The sequence below is a fragment of the Podarcis melisellensis genome (genome assembly GCF_964234715.1).
Source record: "Podarcis melisellensis genome assembly, chromosome: 12".
In the NCBI taxonomy this organism is placed as follows: Eukaryota; Metazoa; Chordata; class Lepidosauria; order Squamata; family Lacertidae; genus Podarcis; species Podarcis melisellensis.
In genome coordinates this window covers 16,164,875-16,185,900 of record NC_138544.1, presented here as the reverse complement: position 1 = coordinate 16,185,900, position 21,026 = coordinate 16,164,875, and the positions used below count along the sequence as shown (strand labels likewise).

Sequence of the window (21,026 nt, the reverse complement as noted above, 5' to 3'; positions counted from 1 at the left end):
CAGTTTCTTAAAATAAGGCCTGCCTTTCATATACTCTGATGGAGCTTTTTAAACACAATGACATATTTCTGGACTTGTTTGTGTTTCTTCTCATTTGCAGTGTACATTTTATTTTAGTCTCTATTGCAGTGGTTTTAAATAGTCCTGCCTTCCTGAAGGGATCTTCCTAATTATACCTTTCAGCTTCTTTAACCATTCCATTTCTGAAAATACAACTTTCTAGGCAATTTATTTTTTTAACTGCCTACTCCTTTCCCACAAGCTCACCAATGGAACTTTGGTATGGGCTTCAGCAGTTATTTCCCAGTTACAGTTCCTGACAGAGCCACGATATTGCTATGTTCTATAACTCAGTGGTAGAGCACACACTTTCTCATGCATGTGCTATGCTCAATCCATGGCATTCCTGGTCTGATGATCTTTAACAGGGAAAGCTGGAAGGATCTCTGTCCAAGATGGCGGAGAGCTCCTGCCAAGTCAGGTTATACAAAGCTGAACTAGACACATGTAGTTGTCCTCCACACTCCCAACTTTCATTAGCCCCAGCTGGCATGGCCAGTGGGAGGGGTGATGGACATTGTAATCCCTCACCATCTGCAGGGGCACAAGTCTCCATATCTGATCTAACAGAAATGGGATGCACAGATTTCCATCTCTCTCTGAGCTCTCATTCTTCGTGGGAAATTCTGCCTGTTGGAATAGGATTCGTTCTGTGTTACAGTTGTGGCCTGCACTGGGGCAAGCATGAACTCAAATATTCCTTACCTAACATTACCCTAGGTTGTGAATTCAATGATAGAAAGGCTAAGAAGAATGGCGACTTCAGCATGACAGGAGAAAAGAAAACGAACATTTCTCCATGGAACTAATTCTGTGGCTGTGCTGCTGGTGAATAAGCTTCCAACCTGCAGAACAGTTAACAACCTTCAGCAGCAAAATGCCTTCAAAACTACCAACTTTGCTGTGCAGAAGCTGTAGAGCACACAGTGTTTTGGCAATGATACACCACAGTAGCATGACAGTCTATTTAAAATTATCAAAAAGGTGAGCCCTTTTAAAGAATGTATGATTAAAAACTCTTAAATTTAGTACAATTTGAGTACTTTAAATTATTACCTAAACTGAGCTTTGATATTGCTTGGGCTTGCTGATCTGGTTTGTATTTCCTTCTCCTGCTTCTCTCTCAGAATCCGCTCTGCTAGTAAGAAGTAGGTAGCAGTGATGTGATTGTATTTGTTGGTTTCCAGAGCCCTGGGGGAAATAAAATTAAAATGGAACACATCATACATCAACAGTTTTCTGAAACTGGACATGCAGCCAGCACTGCTTACAATGCACCTCAAAGCAAATACTAAACAGTGCCTATAAGTAGAAATTAGTCTTTTGACATATTGACAAATAGCTTTTAGTTTATTAAGAACTGGACAACCTAATGTGGCAAGGTCAATAATCAAAGTAGGCTATATTAAGGAAAGCAACCAAAAGCTGAATAGATTTTCCCCAATCACAGTAATTTACTGAATGCCAGTCTATGCTTCAGTAACCTTTTGCAGCTGTCAGATATAACTATACTTTACTTTTACAGATAGTCTGCTCAAACAAAGGAATTCTCTTCTTCCAGGCTGAGCTCCTGATACATACATTTGTGACTACGATTACTGAGATTAGGAGGCTGGGAGTGTCTCCACTGCCTCCCTGTGATGACCTCTCACTGCAGGGAGAGGCAACCCCAGGGAAACAAACTTTGTCAGTGTTGACTGAGACTTTATCAAGTGCTTGCCTTGAAATGAGAGCAGTCTCATTTATTAGCATGGACTTTCCTCACATTCTCCCCCAACTCAGCTCACGGGAGCATTGTTGCCAGCTAGCCACTGCCTAGCACTACACAGGGGAGAGAGGCAAAGGACCAAAATAAAATCAATCTGCAAAGAGGCGATATGTTACTTTTAAATCTGCCACTGATCTTCCATAGCCAAACGGACAATGTGTTCATCTAGTTAGTCATTAGGCATTAACAGCAGGCTTCTTGGCAGATACAAATTCCTGTTTCAACTGCTTTAAAGCATCCACATGTTAGCTCAGTGGCTTCTATACTGGGACTGTCTCCAACATTGCCACTTTCACTATTCAGCAGCTGAACATACAAAGTTAATGTTTGGGTTACAACCAAACATACAATTTAAAAGCGGTTTACACTAGGAAGAAGCCACATAGTGGGAATACCTACTCCTTTAAGCAACACCCTACACCCCCAATAACCCAGTGTTTCCTTAGCATGGCTAAGGATGTTGGGAGCCAGATGCTAGTGCATAAAGAACAGGACACGACTGAACAAGGTGCATGTCATTACCAGGGTGCCTCACTCTCTGGCCTGCTGCTACATACTCTCCATCCCCAATCAACTACACATGGGAGAAAAGGAAACTACTGATAAGGCCATTGCCCAGAGACCCGAGGAAGAAATAAAACTCAAGCTACTGAATAGAATATGAATGACAATTTGATTATTGGGCTTTACACAGGGCTGCTCTTTGACCAGACTTGGTAACTTATTTCCAAAACGTTATTGATATTTTGACATGTTCTGTAAATGATTTAATTTGCTGTGGGCCACTTTAGCTTACAAAGATACATACAAACGCTTGATGCACCTTCAATTATTCCTCTGAATACCAGTGGGCATAAATCAGGGCAAGTTGGTTGCCTTCAGCTTTACTTTTAAGGCTGGTTAATGGCTGGAAACAGAACGCTGGACTAAAGTGACATGCACCTGATCCAGAAAAGGATTTTCTTGTGCTCTCTACAGAAAATTGTTGTGTAACAACAAAATTGGAATTGCAATCCTGGAATGTAAACACGACAGAAAAGGGTGGCTTACTCTACTATGGTATCTCTGTCTGCGATGTCTCCCAGAACCATTCGCTGTATGATGCTGTTGTGCTCTTCCTCGGACAGATTTTTGTATGAAACCAAAGGAATATTATATTTTGTTGCAGGCGATGGATCAACTCCTTGTAGCCAGGGATGGTTTTCAATTTCTTCCAAAGATGCCCTTCGTTTTGGGTCTCTTTGTAACATTCGTGTGATTAAACTGGGAACAAAGATACAGCTCTATAAGTATGTTAGCATCATCACAGTAGGAAAATGTTCCCCAAGCATCCAAGAGGTGTCATTCCCCAAGTTTAAAAGTTAGTTTCTACACACATCTACAAACAAATTTGAAAGTATGGATGTCTGCTTGCTTGTTTAGATGGCAAACTAGTTTATCTACCATGACTGTTTTCATGTCTCTCTTGATGCTCCTTACACATATAGAATACAAACAGAAGTACAGAAAAAATAAAAACAAAACAATGCATACAGTTGAGGGACAAGACAAAATTAAAACCTGCAACTAAGGGACTCTGAAGCAGTCATAGGATTATGACAAGGCAGAATTATTCTTGGGATTACTTTCCACTTAGTAGTTTTTTAAACCTGTCTACAGAAGTCACAGAATGGCTGTGTTATCCAAGTGTCAAGTCATAAAAAGCAATCAAAATTACTAAAACCAGAACTGCAATTAAAAAACAAATAATTTTTTTCTAGCTCCAACAGACTTTACAATGTTTATCGAATAGACTTGAGTTCTTAAACTGTCTTCTGTTTTATTAACAAATTACTATTCTACAATGGGCTATGTGAATATAGGAAATTCTTCAACTGACAACAGCAACCAAGTACTGCTGCCAGGAGGCAGGCTGAGCCATCTCATTGTGGGCTTTGAAATGAAAATGGTAAAGGGAGAGAAGGTATTCCTTTAGCTTTGAAAATGTTTCTTATCTGTACATAGACTTTGCATCCATCACACTGATGAAAGTAGATATGCACAGCTTCAAAGCAACCATCAAGTTAATATTTCCCGTTTGGACCTCAGCTTCGAATAAGTTACCCCTCTCCTGTAGAGCATCAACATGCAAACATTTAATGAATGTGATAAAGGGTGATGTTTAAAGAAGCAAACCATTTCAAAAATGAAGAAAAACTTCATATTTATCTAGGGAGCTCAAGGTAGTATATATGGTTCTTCTATTTCATTATCATGACAACCCTGTGAGGGTTGAAAGAATAGTTCCTGGACCACAGTCCTGAAGTGAGAATAATGGATGAGCTGGGATTACCTGGGACCTAACTCTGTGCTAGTCCTAACCAGTCACCACATTGGTTCTATACTGAATGGTTAGTGTTACGATTTTAATTTCAATACACTATGTTCAACATTTCACTTACTCTTTACATTCTTTAGACACACGTGATGGCACCGTGTATTTACAGTCCATGATCATTGTCAAAGTTTCGCTGTCATTTGCTTCTTGGAATGGTGGCTGCCCGCATACCAACATATAAAGGATAACTCCCAGGCTCCATATATCTGGAACAAGATTTTAAAAATATTGTACTTGAAAAACAACAACCTATTGTAACCGGCACAGGGGGGGAAATTAGTTTCCTATCATAGTTAATTTGAACCAACATTTTAATTGTTCAAAACTGAATAGCATAATACCACAAATGCCTTATACACAGAAAGATGAAATGCTTTATATGCTCGCTGAAATAAATAGTGGAAATGTGAAGATTATATTCAGGAATGCTGCCACAGTTATTACCTTGGTGGGTGCAGATTTTAATCTTTTAGATACTATTGCCCCCTCTCCCCGGATAAATTATTCACCTTTGTTTATATATAACATCAACAACAACATCAACCTTTTTATTCGACCGTCAGTCAGAAAAAGTACATTTGTCAATACACAGTTAAACATCCAGGAAGATTTTAGAGCTTAGCCAACACTAAAATGGGCTAAACAGATAGCCCCATATCAATACAGTCAATTATAGTCTTGCGACGCTTAAAAGCTAAAAAAAGAAATTTGGCCACCAAGGAAGGTATAGCTCTAGTGACATTATTCAGCAAGTGTAAAACGTGGTTTTGTTTATATATATAAACACGTCTTTATTGTGCCCTGCATGCAACACACTAACCTAAAATAAAAAATCAACTATAGGTTGAAAATGGGTATCATGGAAAACTGCTAAAGCATTTAAAACAATAAACAGTTTGAAAATCATCACAATTTTACCATACTAATTTAAGAGCGAAGTTTGTACAGGAAAGAATACAATAGGAGGAAATGCAAACAACATTGTTTATACCCCTGTTGCTAGCCATCAAGTCTAAAGTAAGCAAGATTTTGTTTCCAGGTACCTTCCCATTTCCCTTGGGAACTTAACGGTCATTTTAAGAACTCCCAACATTAGAAGCAGTTGGTGGTTTTTTTTTTTTTTTTTAAGCTTTTCTATTTGTTGCTAGCCTATGTAAATAGCCTGGCAGCATATCTTCACAAAAAATCTGGAACGACGTCAAGTGAAAAAGCACTGTTAGCAAGAATCAATGTTTGTTTCCCTAAAAAGTGGATTTAGAATTGCACAAAATATGTTCAGGAAGAGGATCTGAATGAGAACTAGGCAGGGACCTTCTGTGGTTTTAAAAATAAATTCCTTCTCTCAAAATAGGACGCTGTTCTTAAGGACTAGCGGGCTATATGAATTGTGACAGACACACAAATAAGAATGTGTTAAGTGTTGTTGGTCAGCACCTGTGTACCTTCAATGTTACTGAAAAAATCCGATTGAGAAAGAGCTGTTTGAGTACGATTCTTAGAACCATGACAACCAGCCAGTGTATATGCAACTTCCTTACATAACATCAAGTCACTGCCATGGAAACCAAGCCACGTCACTAGCTGCCCCTGCCATGCTCATCTCAAATCTAGTGAGGAGACAGCAACAAGGCTTGGCTTGTATTTACATATATAGGCAAAAAAAGGACAGCTTTTCTCACACAAAAAAACTCCACACAAAAATATTAGGCCACAAATCCCATAGTGAAGGCCTAAAACATTCAGAAATTGTTCCTTGTGAGACCAGATCTTCATGGTTTACGGAAGCTGATACTCACACCGTATTTCTAAGGCGTTTTGAAGCAATTCCAGCTTCACAGCAGATGCTTGCCTTCTCAATTTCTAAGTCTCTAAAACAGTGTTTTGCAACCTGTGGGTCATGACCCACAAGTAGTTCACAAAGCCTGAGCAAGGGGGCTGTGGGCTTTATGTAAACCCAAAATAATTGCTGATTTTAATCTGAACTGGTATAATAAACACCTGTTACACCATTTCATTTTGTTAGCCTATTACAATGTTGTGCTGAACTGAACAGTGGAAAGGTTTGAGTCTTACATTTTGGGAAGTGAGGTTATCCAAATTTTAAACTGTAGTAATTACTTAAATGATTCAAAATGTCATTTTCACATAAAATCAGTATTAAAGCAGTAGAGACAGACAACTACAGGCTCAACAGTTTCAACTACACTTTTACACAATGTCTTTCCCACGGTCTACCCCACCCCAGCAATCCACTGTGATGATGTTCTCACTCTTTCTTGCCCCCTTCCTTTCTGGTTTGGAGAGGATTTCCTGTCTGTGCTGTTGCTACAGAGCGCTTGGCCTGCAAGTTCGGTTTACTGTTATGCCACTGATGACAGAGCAGGTACAGTTCAGGAAATGAGTTGCACTAAAAAAAGTCACACACAATGACGGGATGACAAGAAACTCAGGATGTCATCATAAAAAGGTTGTGTTGACAGGAAATAAGGCACAACTTTCTTATGAATTCAGAGAAGTTAAGCAATTTAGTGTGGTAGCCCCAATTTTGGACTGAACGTAGAACCAAATACAGAGGTACCTTGGTTGTCAAACTGAATCCAACTCTCGAAATGGTTCAAAAACCAAGGCACGGCTTCCAATTGGCTGCAGGAGCTTCCTGCACTCAAGCGGAAGCTGCAGAAGACGTTCGGCTTCTGAAAAACGTTCACAAACTGGAACACACTTCCGGGTTTGTGGTGTCCTGGAGCTGATTTGTTTGGGAGCCAAGCCATTCAACAACCAAGGTACCACTGTATCTCTTATTTTTCAATCCTTTCTCTGCTGCCAAAGTAATGCAACTGAGTTTATAGTTGTCCCAACAAGATACATACTATGTGACTTTGAACAATCGTTTCAGATCAAAAGTTTTATGGGGCTCCGATACACGTACAAAGCTTGAGGCCCGCTGTGGAATATCCACAAACACTCTGGAATCTCTAAATGAAGTTAATGTAATTTAATGCAGCAACTGGCTAGGATCCAATGCTTGATGTCAGAGGTTGCACACCAATTTTTGAACTTAATCCTGGAGGAAAGCTGAAAGAAGCTGGATAGCATCCTATTCGGAATGTATCATACCTAGAGGATGAGGGTGAAAATAATTCTGATTATGTGCTCTTTGGCATACAAACTATAAATCTTAAATGGAGTAGATACACCCCTCCAAAAAATTGCTGTGGGTGGCAATACCAGGCTCCAGAAGTAATTTAGTACAGTCAAACCTCAGTTGTCGAACGTAATCCATTCTGGAAGCCCGTTTGACTTCCAAAATGTTCGACAACTGAGGCGCAGCTTCCGATTGGTTGCAAGAGCTTCCTGCATTTAAGCAGAAGCTGCATGTGATGTTCAGCTTCTGAAAAATGTCCGAAAACAGGAGGATTTACTATCAGGTTTTCGGCGTTTGGGAGCCGAAACGTTCCAAAACGGAGCCATTCGGGAACAGAGGTTTGACTGTACTAAGGACATACTGATACTTCCCTGACCAAAATGCTCATACTGATCTTGAGATGGAGGGTGAAAATCAGGAAATGTAGTAACGGATGGCTTCAATTGTAATCACAGAGACTGTTAGATGAATATTCTGGTCACACAAAAATATGCATTTTTCATTAGCCTCAATATAGTTCCCTGGAACAGTTGGTTGTGGAATCCGCCAAAGGAGGAAAAACTATGGATGCTGCTCAGGGCCTGGTAGAAGTTCAAACACTGTTGAAACCAACTGGAACTAGTGACCACAATGCTATAAAATCCAACACGCATAAGTATTCAATTGCCAAAAAATCCAACATAATCACATTTGACTTCAGAATAGGAATATTTTGCAAGTCTCCTCATTTTAAAGATTACTATTATTATTTATTAAATTTCTATACTGCCCCTATCTAAGAAATGCATACCACAGTAGCAAACAATACCCCTCCCCCCGTGCGCGCACACAGTTTAAAAGGCCATAGATTGGCTAATTAAACAGAGTTGAAAGGGTAAGTCAAGAGGATAAAATCTTCCCACAAAGCCACAATAATTGCTCAGCTAGAATGTATTCAGTTTATCAGAAGAGATACCACCAAATCCAAGGATGCCAACGTTGTTAAAGGAACAGAGTCAAGGAAGCTATGGGAAGTAAGAATGCCTCACTCAGAAAACTGATGTTTTGCCCAAATGATAATATGGAACACAAACTTTAACACAAGCAGATAATAAAGGGTGCCTACAAAGAATTTGAGGTGCACATCACTAAAAACATTCAGATCGACAATCATAATGTCTTTAAATAAATTAGATGCACAAAACCTAAGCTACTGTCTTAAAAAAGCAAGACATAAACTAGGTAGGCACTTGAACAATGGATGAAGAGGTGATGAGGTGTGCTGAAAGGAACATAGGAAACTACAGAAAATCTGAATGAATTATCTGTATAGTCGTACCTCGGAAGCCCAACGCCTTGCAAATCAAACGTTTCGGCTCCAGAACACCGCAAACCTGGAAGTGATTGTTCCGGTTTGCAAACGTTCTTTGGAACTCAAAAAGTCCGACGTGGCTTCCACAAATTCTGATTAACTGAAGGAGCTTCAAATGCGACTAGAAACTGTTTTGGCGCCCTACAACCCAGGTTCAAGGTGCTGTGTGGAGTCTTGCTTTTCTTTCCCAGTTTCAAATGCTGCTAACGGCATTTACTCCATTGGACTACAGCAAGAGTGAGATATAGGAAAGCACACTCTGATCACTTTTGCTGAGACCAGTTTGCCTCCTAGTTTCCATTGTGGCTGATCAGTATAAAAACTACTTTGTTAACTTTTAAGAAACAGCTCCTGGGTGTTCTTATTCTTCTCTCCTCATCTCCTTCTTTATGCGGTGTTTTTTAGATTGTAACTCTGAAGGCAGGAGCCGTCTTGTTTTTATTGAAGCCTTTTGGGCTTAAGAGCAGGGTAAAAAATCCCAATAAATACCGTATTTTTCCATGTATAAGACTAGGTTTCCCCCCTAAAATATAATGTCAAAAAATAGGGTGCATCTTATAGATGGGAAAATATGGTACATATTCCTAAAGGTTCTGTTTTTCTCAAAGAATCTTATTACAGAAGACCATCACACAATTGTAAAGGCTTATATTTGGAGCTCACTTAGAATGCTCTCTCTCTCTCTCTCTCTGTGTGTGTGTGTGTGTGTGAGAGAGAGAGAGAGAGAGAGAGAGAGAGAGAGAGAGAGAGAGAGAGAGACTGAGACTCTTGCTGTTATCTCTCTGGCTTTCAATAAACTATGTTTGAACTCTTAAACTTCCATTTATGGTTTGTTGATTAGTATAGTGATTGACTACTTGATGTAGAGCCAATGTGCTAATAAAAAGTATTTATTTGCAGAAGGGTACAAACATTTAACTCTAGGTACTGATATGTCCTACCTCCTCTCAAGGAAATGACCAAGCTATTCCCCTCCCAAAAAAATTCATTCTACATCTTACCCCCATTCCATAAAGTTTTCCAAGGACCTGTGCTGATATAGAAGATATACAAAGTAACATAGCTGTATGAGGTAAGGCTGAAAGGCAATGCAATGTCTTTTTAAACCACCCAAAAGTCAATCCTTCAAAAAGAGAAAATTACCTTTTTTTTAACTACCTGGTAAAAAGTAATCATCAAATTTTCAAAATTTGAAGCCACATCTATTTTTTTAAAAAATCAACTTCTAATTTGCTGCCATATAAGCATCTCTATTCTTTTTCCTCTTCTATTTTTCTTAAAAACAAACAAATGAAGCTGCACCCTTACAATGCTCTTAGCTCCATCCCTGTTTCCTCTTGCTAGGGGATTGGTCTTCAACCATACAATGATCTATCAGTTGAAGACCAATGCCCTTAGAGAATAAAACTAGAATGAAAATAATGCTACGACACAGCAAGAGGAAACAGGGATGGAGTCAAACCGGAGTAACTGGCAACTTTTATTCCTTTACTACTGAAGAAAGAGCCCGAGACAAGAGCAGAATAACCATTTCCACATGGAAGTTTAGAGTGTCTATCTAGATGTCTATCTAGCTAACTAGTCAACGTAGTAAATTACACTAAGATATAATTAAAACACCTAAATTATTCCTGCATAATTTACACACCCAATTATAAACAGTTCATGAAGGTGGCTCACCCTTCCTAAGTTCACAATTTACAGCAGGGCAATGCCTTAATAAGGAGCAAGTAGAATAGAAAAAAATAGTGAGAAACATTTGAGTTATCCAGGCTGAAAATTAAGCAAATGGCTTGGTTCTTGAGGCTGATGTTAAGCAAATGATTCAATAGCATCCAAAATTGGAAGCAGAAGCACATAACTCCCAAACCCAAGTCTCCTCTTTAGATAAAAGCTAATGGCTTCTAATCACTATGTATATTACCCAAATTGGCTTCTATCAATCTTTACCAATGTAAAATGTATGTCGGCTCTCTCCCTCACAAGGGACCTCTGTTTCCATCTTTGTGGGAGAAAGATTTGAGTAACTGTCAGATTTTATATCTCCAAAATCTGGGGGAACAGCCACTGGTATTTGTGCCAGCAGCCTCTGAATCCAGAAATCATTTTACATCTAGAAGTTACTAATCTGCTTCAATGCCATTGGTGTTTCATTTAAAGAATCTTACAAACTGCAGTCTTTTGGGCTCCAACATATCCAGCTGTCTCTCCCCTTCCCCCAGGAAAACGCAAAAGTTTGAGCCATTTTAATTGGTCCTATTATGTTACTGTGATTTTTTATATTTTATTCTAATAGATCAACACGCCTACATACATCCCTTATATGTTTTTACTCTTTGGTTCTAGAGAAAAGTAAATATATTTCTATTTGGAGGCATCCCACATTCATCTAACCAGAAGTTCTGATAAATATATGTTTGCTGTAAAATGTACTGTTCACACCACCGCCTTCACAAGGATAAAACCGGAAAGAGCCATCGGTTGTACTGTACTTTCCCCACATACAGTGGTACCTCGGGTTACAGATGCTTCAGGTTACAGACACTTCAGGTTACGGACTCCGCTAACCTAGAAATAGTACCTCAGGTTAAGAACTTTGCTTCAGGATGAGAACATAAATTGCACGACTGCAGCGGGAGGCCCCATTAGCTAAAGTGGTACCTCAGGTTAAGAACAGTCTCAGGTTAAGAAGGGACCTTCGGAACAAATTCTCACCTATACATAGGGGCTACATTGTTTTAAACAATGTAACACTAAATGCTGACACAGACATGCACCAGCAGAAATACCTAAAAGGAAAAGCCTTAAATGTATCTTAATCCTTATTCAATCAAGCTGTAACACGTCATGACTCAACTGATATTTCCCTTTCTAGCAAGTAAGTCCTGTTTGGGATTTATACAGGCAAGTTAAATATTCACAAATCCAGCATTTATCATAAATGCTTTTATGAAGAAATATTGATATGCTGCTCATCTACATTTTCTGCATGCATGTGCACAGAAACACGCAATTAACTTGGAAATGTTCATATTAGTTTCTCATGAATCTCCCAATACAGGTCCAGCAAGAAGTCAATGGACATTACGGGCATCTATATTGAACTAGGCTTCATTTCATCACTGTGCTTAATTTCATTTACATTTCTCTAGTTAGCTCCTGCCAACCCACACACTGACAGCAATAGGAACAAAAAACAAACAAACAGAATTTCAGGAAGCCTATCCATTTCTTGCATCTTCAGAAGTTAGCTGAGAAATACTAGGAAAACATCAATTAGAAAAAAACAATTATCTAATATAATTCAGTTACTATATGAAATTAGCCTATTGCATAGCCACGTGAAGGACACTGAATGTCAGATGTACAATCCCGCCCCCGCCCCCCCGGTGGTATTCTGGTGTGTTTTCAGGCCTGATCAACATCTAATTCTGTTTTCTAAAGCCACTAGCAGAGATCTGAAGCACCTCTTGTGTATCTTAGGGCAAACACATTTAGTGACATTTACTTGTCAGAAACAACCCTGCCTTGGGCACCCTGCTTAATGTATTTTCTTCATAGAACACAAGGCTTATAAATACGTTCCCACGTTACAACTATAGGGTGCCAACAGATTGTGATAACATGAGAATACACTCCCTGTAGGCACGAACTGCCAATTCTTGCATCCACTGAAATGATTACAGCTGTCCAATATCATCCTCGTGTATTTGATGTTATCCTGTTCATAAAAGGAAGTATCGCAGTTTGAGGGGGAAACAAACATTTATGTGAGAAGACACTGGATGAATACAGGAGACCATTTACTAAACACTCTGTGCTACTGCTATGAACAAGAAAGCCTTACTAAGTTCCTATTACTGATAGGGAATGCAGATATGTGGCAATTCTCTGCATCATGAGAGCAAATGTGGCTGTATGTACACCACTTGATAAATTGCTGTCAGTATTCACATGCTGTCAGCACATTCCATAGCATTCTGGGGTTCTAATGCAAACAGAGAGCTGACTTCACTGATAAATACATGAGAAATACCCTGCTTTTTCAGGAACTCCTTGTACATCGGAGTGCATCCATTAATAAGAACATAGAACAATTGATCCATCAGGCTCAATATGGTCTACACTGACTTATGGGCATTTTTCCCAGCCCTAACTGGAGATGCCAAGGATTGAACCTGGGAGATTTTCATGCATGGGCTCTACCTCTAAACCACAGGCCTTATTTTAGTATAGCTTGTCCTAATTTAGATCTCTTAGTTCCAGCTGGAAACCTTCAGACACTTTGTATTTCTAATGTAAATTCCTCCAAACAAACCATGTTCATTATCAAGGATGCACAAATACTCCTGTCCAAAAAATGACCAACAAGCCTAACTGCATCAACTCCAAACTAGAAGGCAATGGACTAGATAGTATGTTAAAACATAAATAGCATAATGAAGAGCTACACAGGGACCTTTGCAGACTTTCATCTTCTTATATCTAAATATTTACTTCCAATGGCAGCTTGCTCCGAAACAAAATAATTTATGCAAGAAAAGTGACTTTAGTTTGCTCTTAATTCATTGACTTACCTACTGCGGGTGCATCATACTCATCACCAAGTAGAATTTCTGGAGCAGAATATGCAAGAGAACCACAACTTGTTGTGAGTTTTTTCCCAGGCTGGAATTTGTTGCTGAAGCCAAAATCAGTCAATTTCACAAGTCCTTGTTTTTCAAAGAAGACAACATTCTCTGGTTTTAAGTCTCTGTGAACTACATGCAGTTTATGGCAGTAGGATATAGCATGAACAATCTGAGCAAAGTACTTCTTTGCCAGATCTTCGTTAAGCCCTTCTTCGTGTTTCATGATGTAATCAAACATATCTCCTCCATCACCAAGTTCCAAGATTAGGTAAAGTTTGGTCTGGGTGTCAATAACTTCATACAGGCGAACAATATTAGGATGCTGCACTAGTTTCATGCATCTAACTTCTTGGAATAGATGTCCTGTTGCTAGAGTATCTAGCTTGGTCTTGTCAATAACTTTCACCGCTACTTTTTCACCTGTAAAAACGTGTCTGGCAAGTTTGACCACAGCAAAATGCCCTCTCCCCAAGGTTTTATCCAAATCATACAGTCCAGCAATTTTTCCATCATACCCTCGCTTGAAACCAGCCATACTGCTTGAAGTAGTAATGCTGAAACTTTTCAAAAATTGTGTCTTCTCATATGAAAGTATTTGAAACAGATGCACAACCCATTTTCACTGCCAAACGTACCTAGAAGTCAAAAAGAAATTTTTTATAGAATATACATTTACTTAAGATAAGAAGAATAAGATTTCACCTACACTAAAAGCTGGCCTTCGGTCCAGAAAACAGGTTTAAAAATACTTTCTTGAAGGAGAATTGGAATAGCTAATTGAGATGTGCCTAAACTCTAAAAATGTATAAGATATGCTGTAGAGTTTTGCAAAGCACTTCAGAGTAGTTAGTTCAGTACACAAGTACAAATTTATTTCAGGAATGAAGAAAAAAAGAATACAAAAAAAGTAATTCTTCCTGGGACTGCCTGTGCCTAAAATATACATTAAATGGGAAGAATGATGAAACTGTTGTAAGCTAATCTAAGCAAAGACATTATTCACATACAGTATTGCCATTCATTATTTAATGAGGGCAGCATAACATTAAGATCTGTGGTACCTAACATACAATTAGACCATTCAAAATAAAAAATACCATGTAGTTACCACCACCTCAATAGTTGCTTCAAGCAACATCTACATGCTTGACCCACGTGGTTATGTACTATGCTAGTGAAGCATCCATAAGGTAAATGTCATCAGCATGATATGCAACCATATAATTCATCGCATTCTCTTGGATGCAGCATGTACTGGAGTGGTGTGGCAGTAACCATGGAGGTGATGCTACAGGCAATGAGTAAATGAAGTTTTAGGAAAGCTCTAATGCTGAGAGTTGGAGGAAAATCATGGTCGCTCTATAGGGCTATTGCCATTTGACTGGAAATGAGAAAATATAGTTCATCCATGCATTAAGATGTATGAAACTTTGGGTATCTTCCAACAAAACAAAAGGTACTTATACTTCAAGAATTCAAGTATACAACATCTGAGAAAACCTTGGAAGAAACTAACTCTAGTTTTTCCAAGCACAGCAGCTACATCAAAAGTGATTGCACTAAAAAATTATGACTCTTGACGTTGCATGACTAACTATAACTCTAATACATTTCTGAAAGAGCCAGCATCTGTCTGTCTATGGTAATCATTTTACAATGCTGTACAAGGCCCCCTTGGTAATGAAACACCACAATGTGACTTTCCAATGTACAGAGTGTATGGGCCACACTCATGTCTAGAGTGTATAACCGTCACAAGTAGTATTGGCTAGTTCTGCTGGCAGTCATTCAATTTTCCAGGCTTATTTAAAAACACTTTTTTTTTCCAATGAATGTCCTCAACATCACTGTCAGTAGCAATTAATGGCACTGCATTTCAAACTCTAACCTCACTTTTCCAAATCTTTCCCAGTGTTCCTTCGAATTCTATAATTCCATGTTTCTAATATGCTAGTGTACAACTTTCAGAACTCCATGGAAGTGCAGAGTCTCTCCACAGAAAATGCTTGTTCCCAACCACTGTAAGCGCCCTTAACCTGCTAATACAGGGATATCATCTGGGGGGAAATCTCTCTTTTTTTGTATTCTTGATACCAGAATATAAAATTCATTCATGGTACATTTTTATTTAAAAGTATATATGCATGCTTTCTTTACTACTTCCTCATTACAATACAAGAGCTCAGCAATCAGGAAAGGATCACAGTTGCATGTATTAAGGGAGCAGCCAAAAACATGCACACGCATTTCATGACATATGGACTGCATTCGGACACAATGTGAAACCATGGTTTACCATTATGAGAATAAGCTACAGCTAGCCTCAAATCTGCATACTTCCCCCTTTAGCATGGCCATGAAGAGATCAGGAGCTACTGTTTTATATAACAGTTTAGCAGGCCATCTGAACTCTAACCTTGGGTTAATCTAAACTATAGTTAGTTGAAACAAGCCAGTTTAATAAACTGGTTTGAGGTTTGTTTGTTTCAACAAACCGTAGTCAAGGTACAGTTTATTCAAGTTCAGACACAACAACAAGTTGCAGCTAATCTAAAATAGAAGTGAATGCATCCATACTGCTTCACACAGCCTCACTAGAGAAGGGGCGTGTAATGAAACTGAAGGTATCTTTCAGTTTGCTCTCATATAAGCCTAAAACATGCCTTAACAAAAAAATCCAAATCAATCCATTGTGCACATTTTGTAAAATCAATTTAAAGCATAATACTAATTGTTACACTAGCAAAACTGCTTGGAAATCATGCTATAACTGCAATACCTCCAGAGGAATTTCACAAGCACTGCAGTGAAGTAATTTTTTAAAAACTACATTTTAATAAATCAGAAATGAAGTCTACCAACCATGGTACTGCCCTCTCCAAAGGTATCATCTTATCTATGCTTTGCTCATGTAGTTTCAATTTTTCCTCATGTTTTCCATAGATTCATCTGCTGATACTTCCATATCCAGTTCTGAGGAAGGATTCGCATTCTTCTTCCCTTATTCCCTAAGGGGAAAAAAATACTTAAGTTCTCCTTCAGGAATTATATGGCTAACATACAATCAAATATGTGCATAAATCTCACAAAAATCAGTGGTATGTATTAGGCGCATAGATTACCACCCCAAAGTTCATATGGACCAATAAAAATAGAGTGAGTCTAATGTTGACATCCTGAGTAGCAGCTATAATGGATGAATTCAGGAGCTTATCCCAACACTCAGCCTGTACAAACCTTTAAAGTTTAATACACCTACAGTAGTTTTCTATATTGCTGTCTTCTAAGTACTGTTTTAATGCTTTGAGGAATCATGGGACATGGTGCCTGACTTCAGTTGATGCAATATTAGGTTTAAATATTACAGTTGCTTTGCATGGCGGTTCGAAAAAGGAGCAGTAATCAACCAAAGATAGAAAATTTGCAAGATTAACAGTTCTTAGTTCTGGCACATTTTCTAATCTTAAGATATACCACTACTACACTCACCTATGGTGCATAATAACTGCCTCTAGATGAACAGAAAGGGGAGTCTTTTTGCAAGTTGGTAGAAAATGAGCCATTTACAAGAGCTACAAGCTGCTTACATTTGTATACATGGGCAGGTGGACTAGTAGAAAATTGTGATCCAATAACTTGTATTTGTACAACTGGCACAAAATTTCTCTTATGATGACATTTTTGCCTTTATTAAACACATTTCTTTTCATTTCTTTTTCTAATATATTGTGAATGATAATAAAGTTTGAGTATCCTCTCACTGCAGAATCAGGCTAAATAATCAGCTACAAACACACAATGGATAACATCTTCATGATGTGTGACAAGTTCTGTATATCTAGCATGTACAACTTATTCCTGCCATTACTCAAAATTCTTAGTAAGATGTCAGCACCAAACAGATGTGGCATGGGAAATATATGGTTAGGATCTCTCATAGTTTTACAAAGTATTAACAACAGTCATGGGGGGGGGGAGAGAGAAGGGACTTTGATCATGACTTGCAGTGATGTGGGATGGACTCAACTGTTTTCCATCTACACTTTTTCTTCATCTGCCTTCCCCTCCTAAAGTACCTGCCAATTCACCCCTCAGGGATAAAGAACCAAGGGGTCCATTCAGATAGGGTTCAAATGATACAGAGGAAATGGTTAAACACACAACTCAAGTGTCACAACCCTGATCCAAATTCCCCACTGAGTCTTTTTAAATAAAGCCAAAAATTCCAACCACAGAATTCCTGCATCACATCTGGTTTAGACTGTTGTTTCAAACCATGAATCCACCCCACATTTTGTTGTGGCATTATCTAGATGAACTGGGTGAATTGAACTATTTAAGAAAGAAAATCTCAAAACTATTGTCATCTTCTATTGTCCTGCTCCCAAGCCTTGACCCATTTTAAAAGTGTCTTCAAAGCACTTCATACAGAAAATCCTATATGCTGAATTGAACTTTTATACACGGAGATGGCTCTGCAACCTATTTCCACAAAACAAGTGTGCAACTGTACAGGTACACCAACAAAATCAGGCCTTTAAAAGGTGGGATAGAAGTATTGCCCTCTTCCTTAACTGTGAGAAAGAACAAGGGGGACCAGAAAGTCACTTGGTGAAGTCCTAAGTTTCAACAAGTAGGGTAACAAAGGACTGTATTACAGCAGTGTGCGTAGGGGACAAGCAGTAGCACAAAGGTTTCGGAGGAAGCACATCTTACCCCGTCACTTGGAAGTTTACCACAGGCAACTGCTTAATTAGAAGCCTGCTCTACAGGTTTCATGCAATTTCAATGTTAATAAAAAATACACAAAGGCATGTGTGTGTCAAACATTATTAGGCACCTTAAGTGCTTGTTAAGGCATTCATTTATTGTGCACAATATGACCTTGTACATCTTACTCACCATCCTTTCACAGAAAGGCGGAAGACAAATGACCTGCCCCATAAAGTCTCTCTAATAACTCAAGTATCCAACCCCAAATAATATTGCAGGATGGAGACAATACAATGGAAAACAGAATTGTGAAATGAATTTGGGAATGGGGAGAAAAAATACCATGAAGGTACCTCTCTCTTGCGCTTGTGTGAAACAAGCAACGAAAGATATAAAGGTGACATCAGGCACAACAGAGAGCATGGTATGAAATAGTGGTGCAAACAGACTTATGGAAATTGTTTCTAGAGCACTGGAAGGCCAGAGGTGCAAGCTGATAAAATTAAATTCCAGTGCAGAAGAGCTAGTGGAATTATCAGAATACAAAGCCCCTTGTCAAAAAGTGATTTCTGAGCATTCCAGACAGACTCAAAGAAAGGACATTACTGCAATCTCTACTTATCCCTTTAAAATATCAGTGATGGGTGCCTTTTTTCTAGTCAGTAGATTTAATTAGGAAGTATGACCTGGTTGCCTAAACATTTCAGTAAAGTTAACTGTGGCTCTAAATTTTCTATTAAACAAAATTCTACATCATTAAAGCTATATTGGCATATATTTTTCTGGGGAGCTAAAAGGAATTGTTCAACCATTCAGGTGTTATTTCAACCAATAGCTGTTCCAGTTCTTCCAGTTCAATACCTTCATCAGGTACTCTACAAAAACAAGCAGTGTACAAAATGCATGGTTACATTTCTTCTCTCTAGATACTGTATGACAACCATTGATTATGTCACACAAAAAGCAAAAATGTACATTTCTGGGAGAAATTATCAATGTGAAAAATGGCAATGCATCATCACTATTCATATTACTCAATGAGGTAACAATATTAGTGGCAAATGATGCAAAACTTATCCAATTTTAATACTCATCAATGTGTTTCCTTAGTGGAGACTTTCTAAGTGTTTTCTATAGCTTGGGAAAGGAACTGAAAATGCATACTTCAAAACTCTTGCCTTTTCTCATTTTCTACACCAAGTATCTATTATTATGAAGTCCCAAAAACTGCTATATAAACACAGCAGCCTAAATGAATAAGAGTGGCTGCACTAGAGGGCAGGCTTTAAACAGATCTGGACTCACATTCTTTAAAAAGAATTCATATCTATACTAGCAGACTGTAGCAAAGCCATATTTAAAGCTCTAACTACCTTATTAGCCAAATAGATTATTTCCAGTCCCTAAATATGTAACAGCAAGCTTCAAAATACAAGCCACATGAAGGCTTCTCCTTCAAATTATTTATTTTAAAGATTTGAATGCTGCCTTCTAATGGTACTCCCTTCCCAAAGTGGCTTCCATACAGTACTTCCAGGGTCTACTCAAGAAACAAGGCATTAATAACAAAACAGTTCATAATAGTGCCCATACTGATAAAGGACCTTACTGAAATTAATCATGGTCAATTTCCATATTCTGGTCAATACAGTGGTTTTCCTTTCAAGCATTCAGTGCTATAATCATTCTCAGTGAGACAAATACCATGCCTTCCTACCTACCTGCTCCGTTACTGCTAACAGCCCAAGAGGGGAGAAACGTATTTTAAACAACAAAACCCCCCACAGCTTTGGTGCCTGTGTTGGCGTATAAAGCAGAAGTTGATACAGCTTAGAAAAATGGCTGTTTGCCAAAGAGATCATCAATGCCATAATGTGTTTTCGGCATGACAACCCGATGCAAAAAAGCCCTTCCACGGGGGGAGGGAAAGGATGCCAAGCTCTTTCCTTTGTGGCAGATACACTCTGCAGCATCGGAGGGCTGGGGGGGGGGGGGTAGGCGGCCACATGAAACGCTCCGGACAAACCTGTTGGCTCCGTCTCCGGGTTGCAAAAATAAGATGCACCGTCATCCACCCGCCCCCCCCCAACCAACCACCACAAAACAGGTCTGCAGCTCGGGTGCAAGAACTTCTCAGCCACCCCGTAAGCCTGAGGAATATATGGCCGTGAGGAGGGATCCAGGGATCTGCTCGCTCTCCTCAATACTGCAGGGGATTTGGAGGGGAAGGGAGGGAAAAAGAAGAGCGCTGGCGACGTCCAAAAAAGGAGGGCGGGGGGGGTGTTTTGAACTCAGCTCCAGCCTCCTTTCCAGAAGCGGCTTGGCAAGGAGGTGGAAATGCCGGATGCGTAGCACTGCCAAGCCTCGCCGCCGCCTCCCTCCAGCGTACCTGATACTCCATCCCGCCACTCTCTCTCTCTTTCTCCGCTCGCCGTTCAGACGTGCACACGAAAACACGCACACGCAGCGCTCCATCTTTCGCGCACGCGCACTCACGCCCCTTCCCCCAACCTGTCGCACGGAGGGCGCGCGCGGATGCGATGGAGAGGGAGACACGGAGGGCGGACGGGGCTCCGCGGGGACCCCAAACCGCGCGGCTGGGCCTTCTGCGTCCATTCCTTCTCCTGAGGAGAGCGGCGCGGCCCCAGCGCCTCATACCTCGGCGACCCTCAGTAACTTACTCCCGGGCGTCGGCGCCGGCCGCCGGCCGCGGCCCTCGGCTCCCTTCCCCAGCGCCGCATGGACAGCGGCAGCGGCGGCTTCTTCTTCGGCTTCTCCTCCTCAGCGAAGGTACCACACGCGCCGGAGGGTCGAGGCGAGCGGCCTCCGCCTGAGCGAGCGAGCGAGCGGACGGAAACGGTCTTCTCCTCCTCCTGCGGCTCGCGCCGCTCTCGTCCTGTGAGGGAGGCTCGCTCCCGAGCGCGCGCGCGCACACACACACACCCAACGGACCTCCGCCGCGTTCCCGCGACGTCACCGCG

At 39.9% G+C, this 21,026-nt stretch overlaps 1 protein-coding gene across 3 annotated transcripts in view; it reads right to left on the bottom strand.

Moving 5' to 3' along the window:
- The window catches only part of SNRK (SNF related kinase), a 27,153-nt gene extending 6,127 nt beyond the window's left edge, over nucleotides 1-21,026 (bottom strand). Inside the window, exons 1-6 of one of the 3 annotated variants that reach the window (XM_081882962.1) lie at nucleotides 20,727-21,026; nucleotides 16,195-16,340; nucleotides 13,279-13,967; nucleotides 4,270-4,411; nucleotides 2,879-3,091; nucleotides 1,117-1,251 (exon numbers count right to left, since the gene is read on the bottom strand). In XM_081882962.1, the coding sequence (XP_081739088.1) occupies nucleotides 1,117-1,251; nucleotides 2,879-3,091; nucleotides 4,270-4,411; nucleotides 13,279-13,867 (1,079 nt within the window). In that variant the 5' untranslated portion in view covers nucleotides 13,868-13,967; nucleotides 16,195-16,340; nucleotides 20,727-21,026. Of the gene's footprint in view, nucleotides 1-1,116; nucleotides 1,252-2,878; nucleotides 3,092-4,269; nucleotides 4,412-13,278; nucleotides 13,968-16,194; nucleotides 16,341-20,142; nucleotides 20,162-20,434; nucleotides 20,659-20,726 lie in introns of those variants that run through there. The other 2 variants (XM_081882963.1, XM_081882964.1) reach the window with 2 other exon arrangements.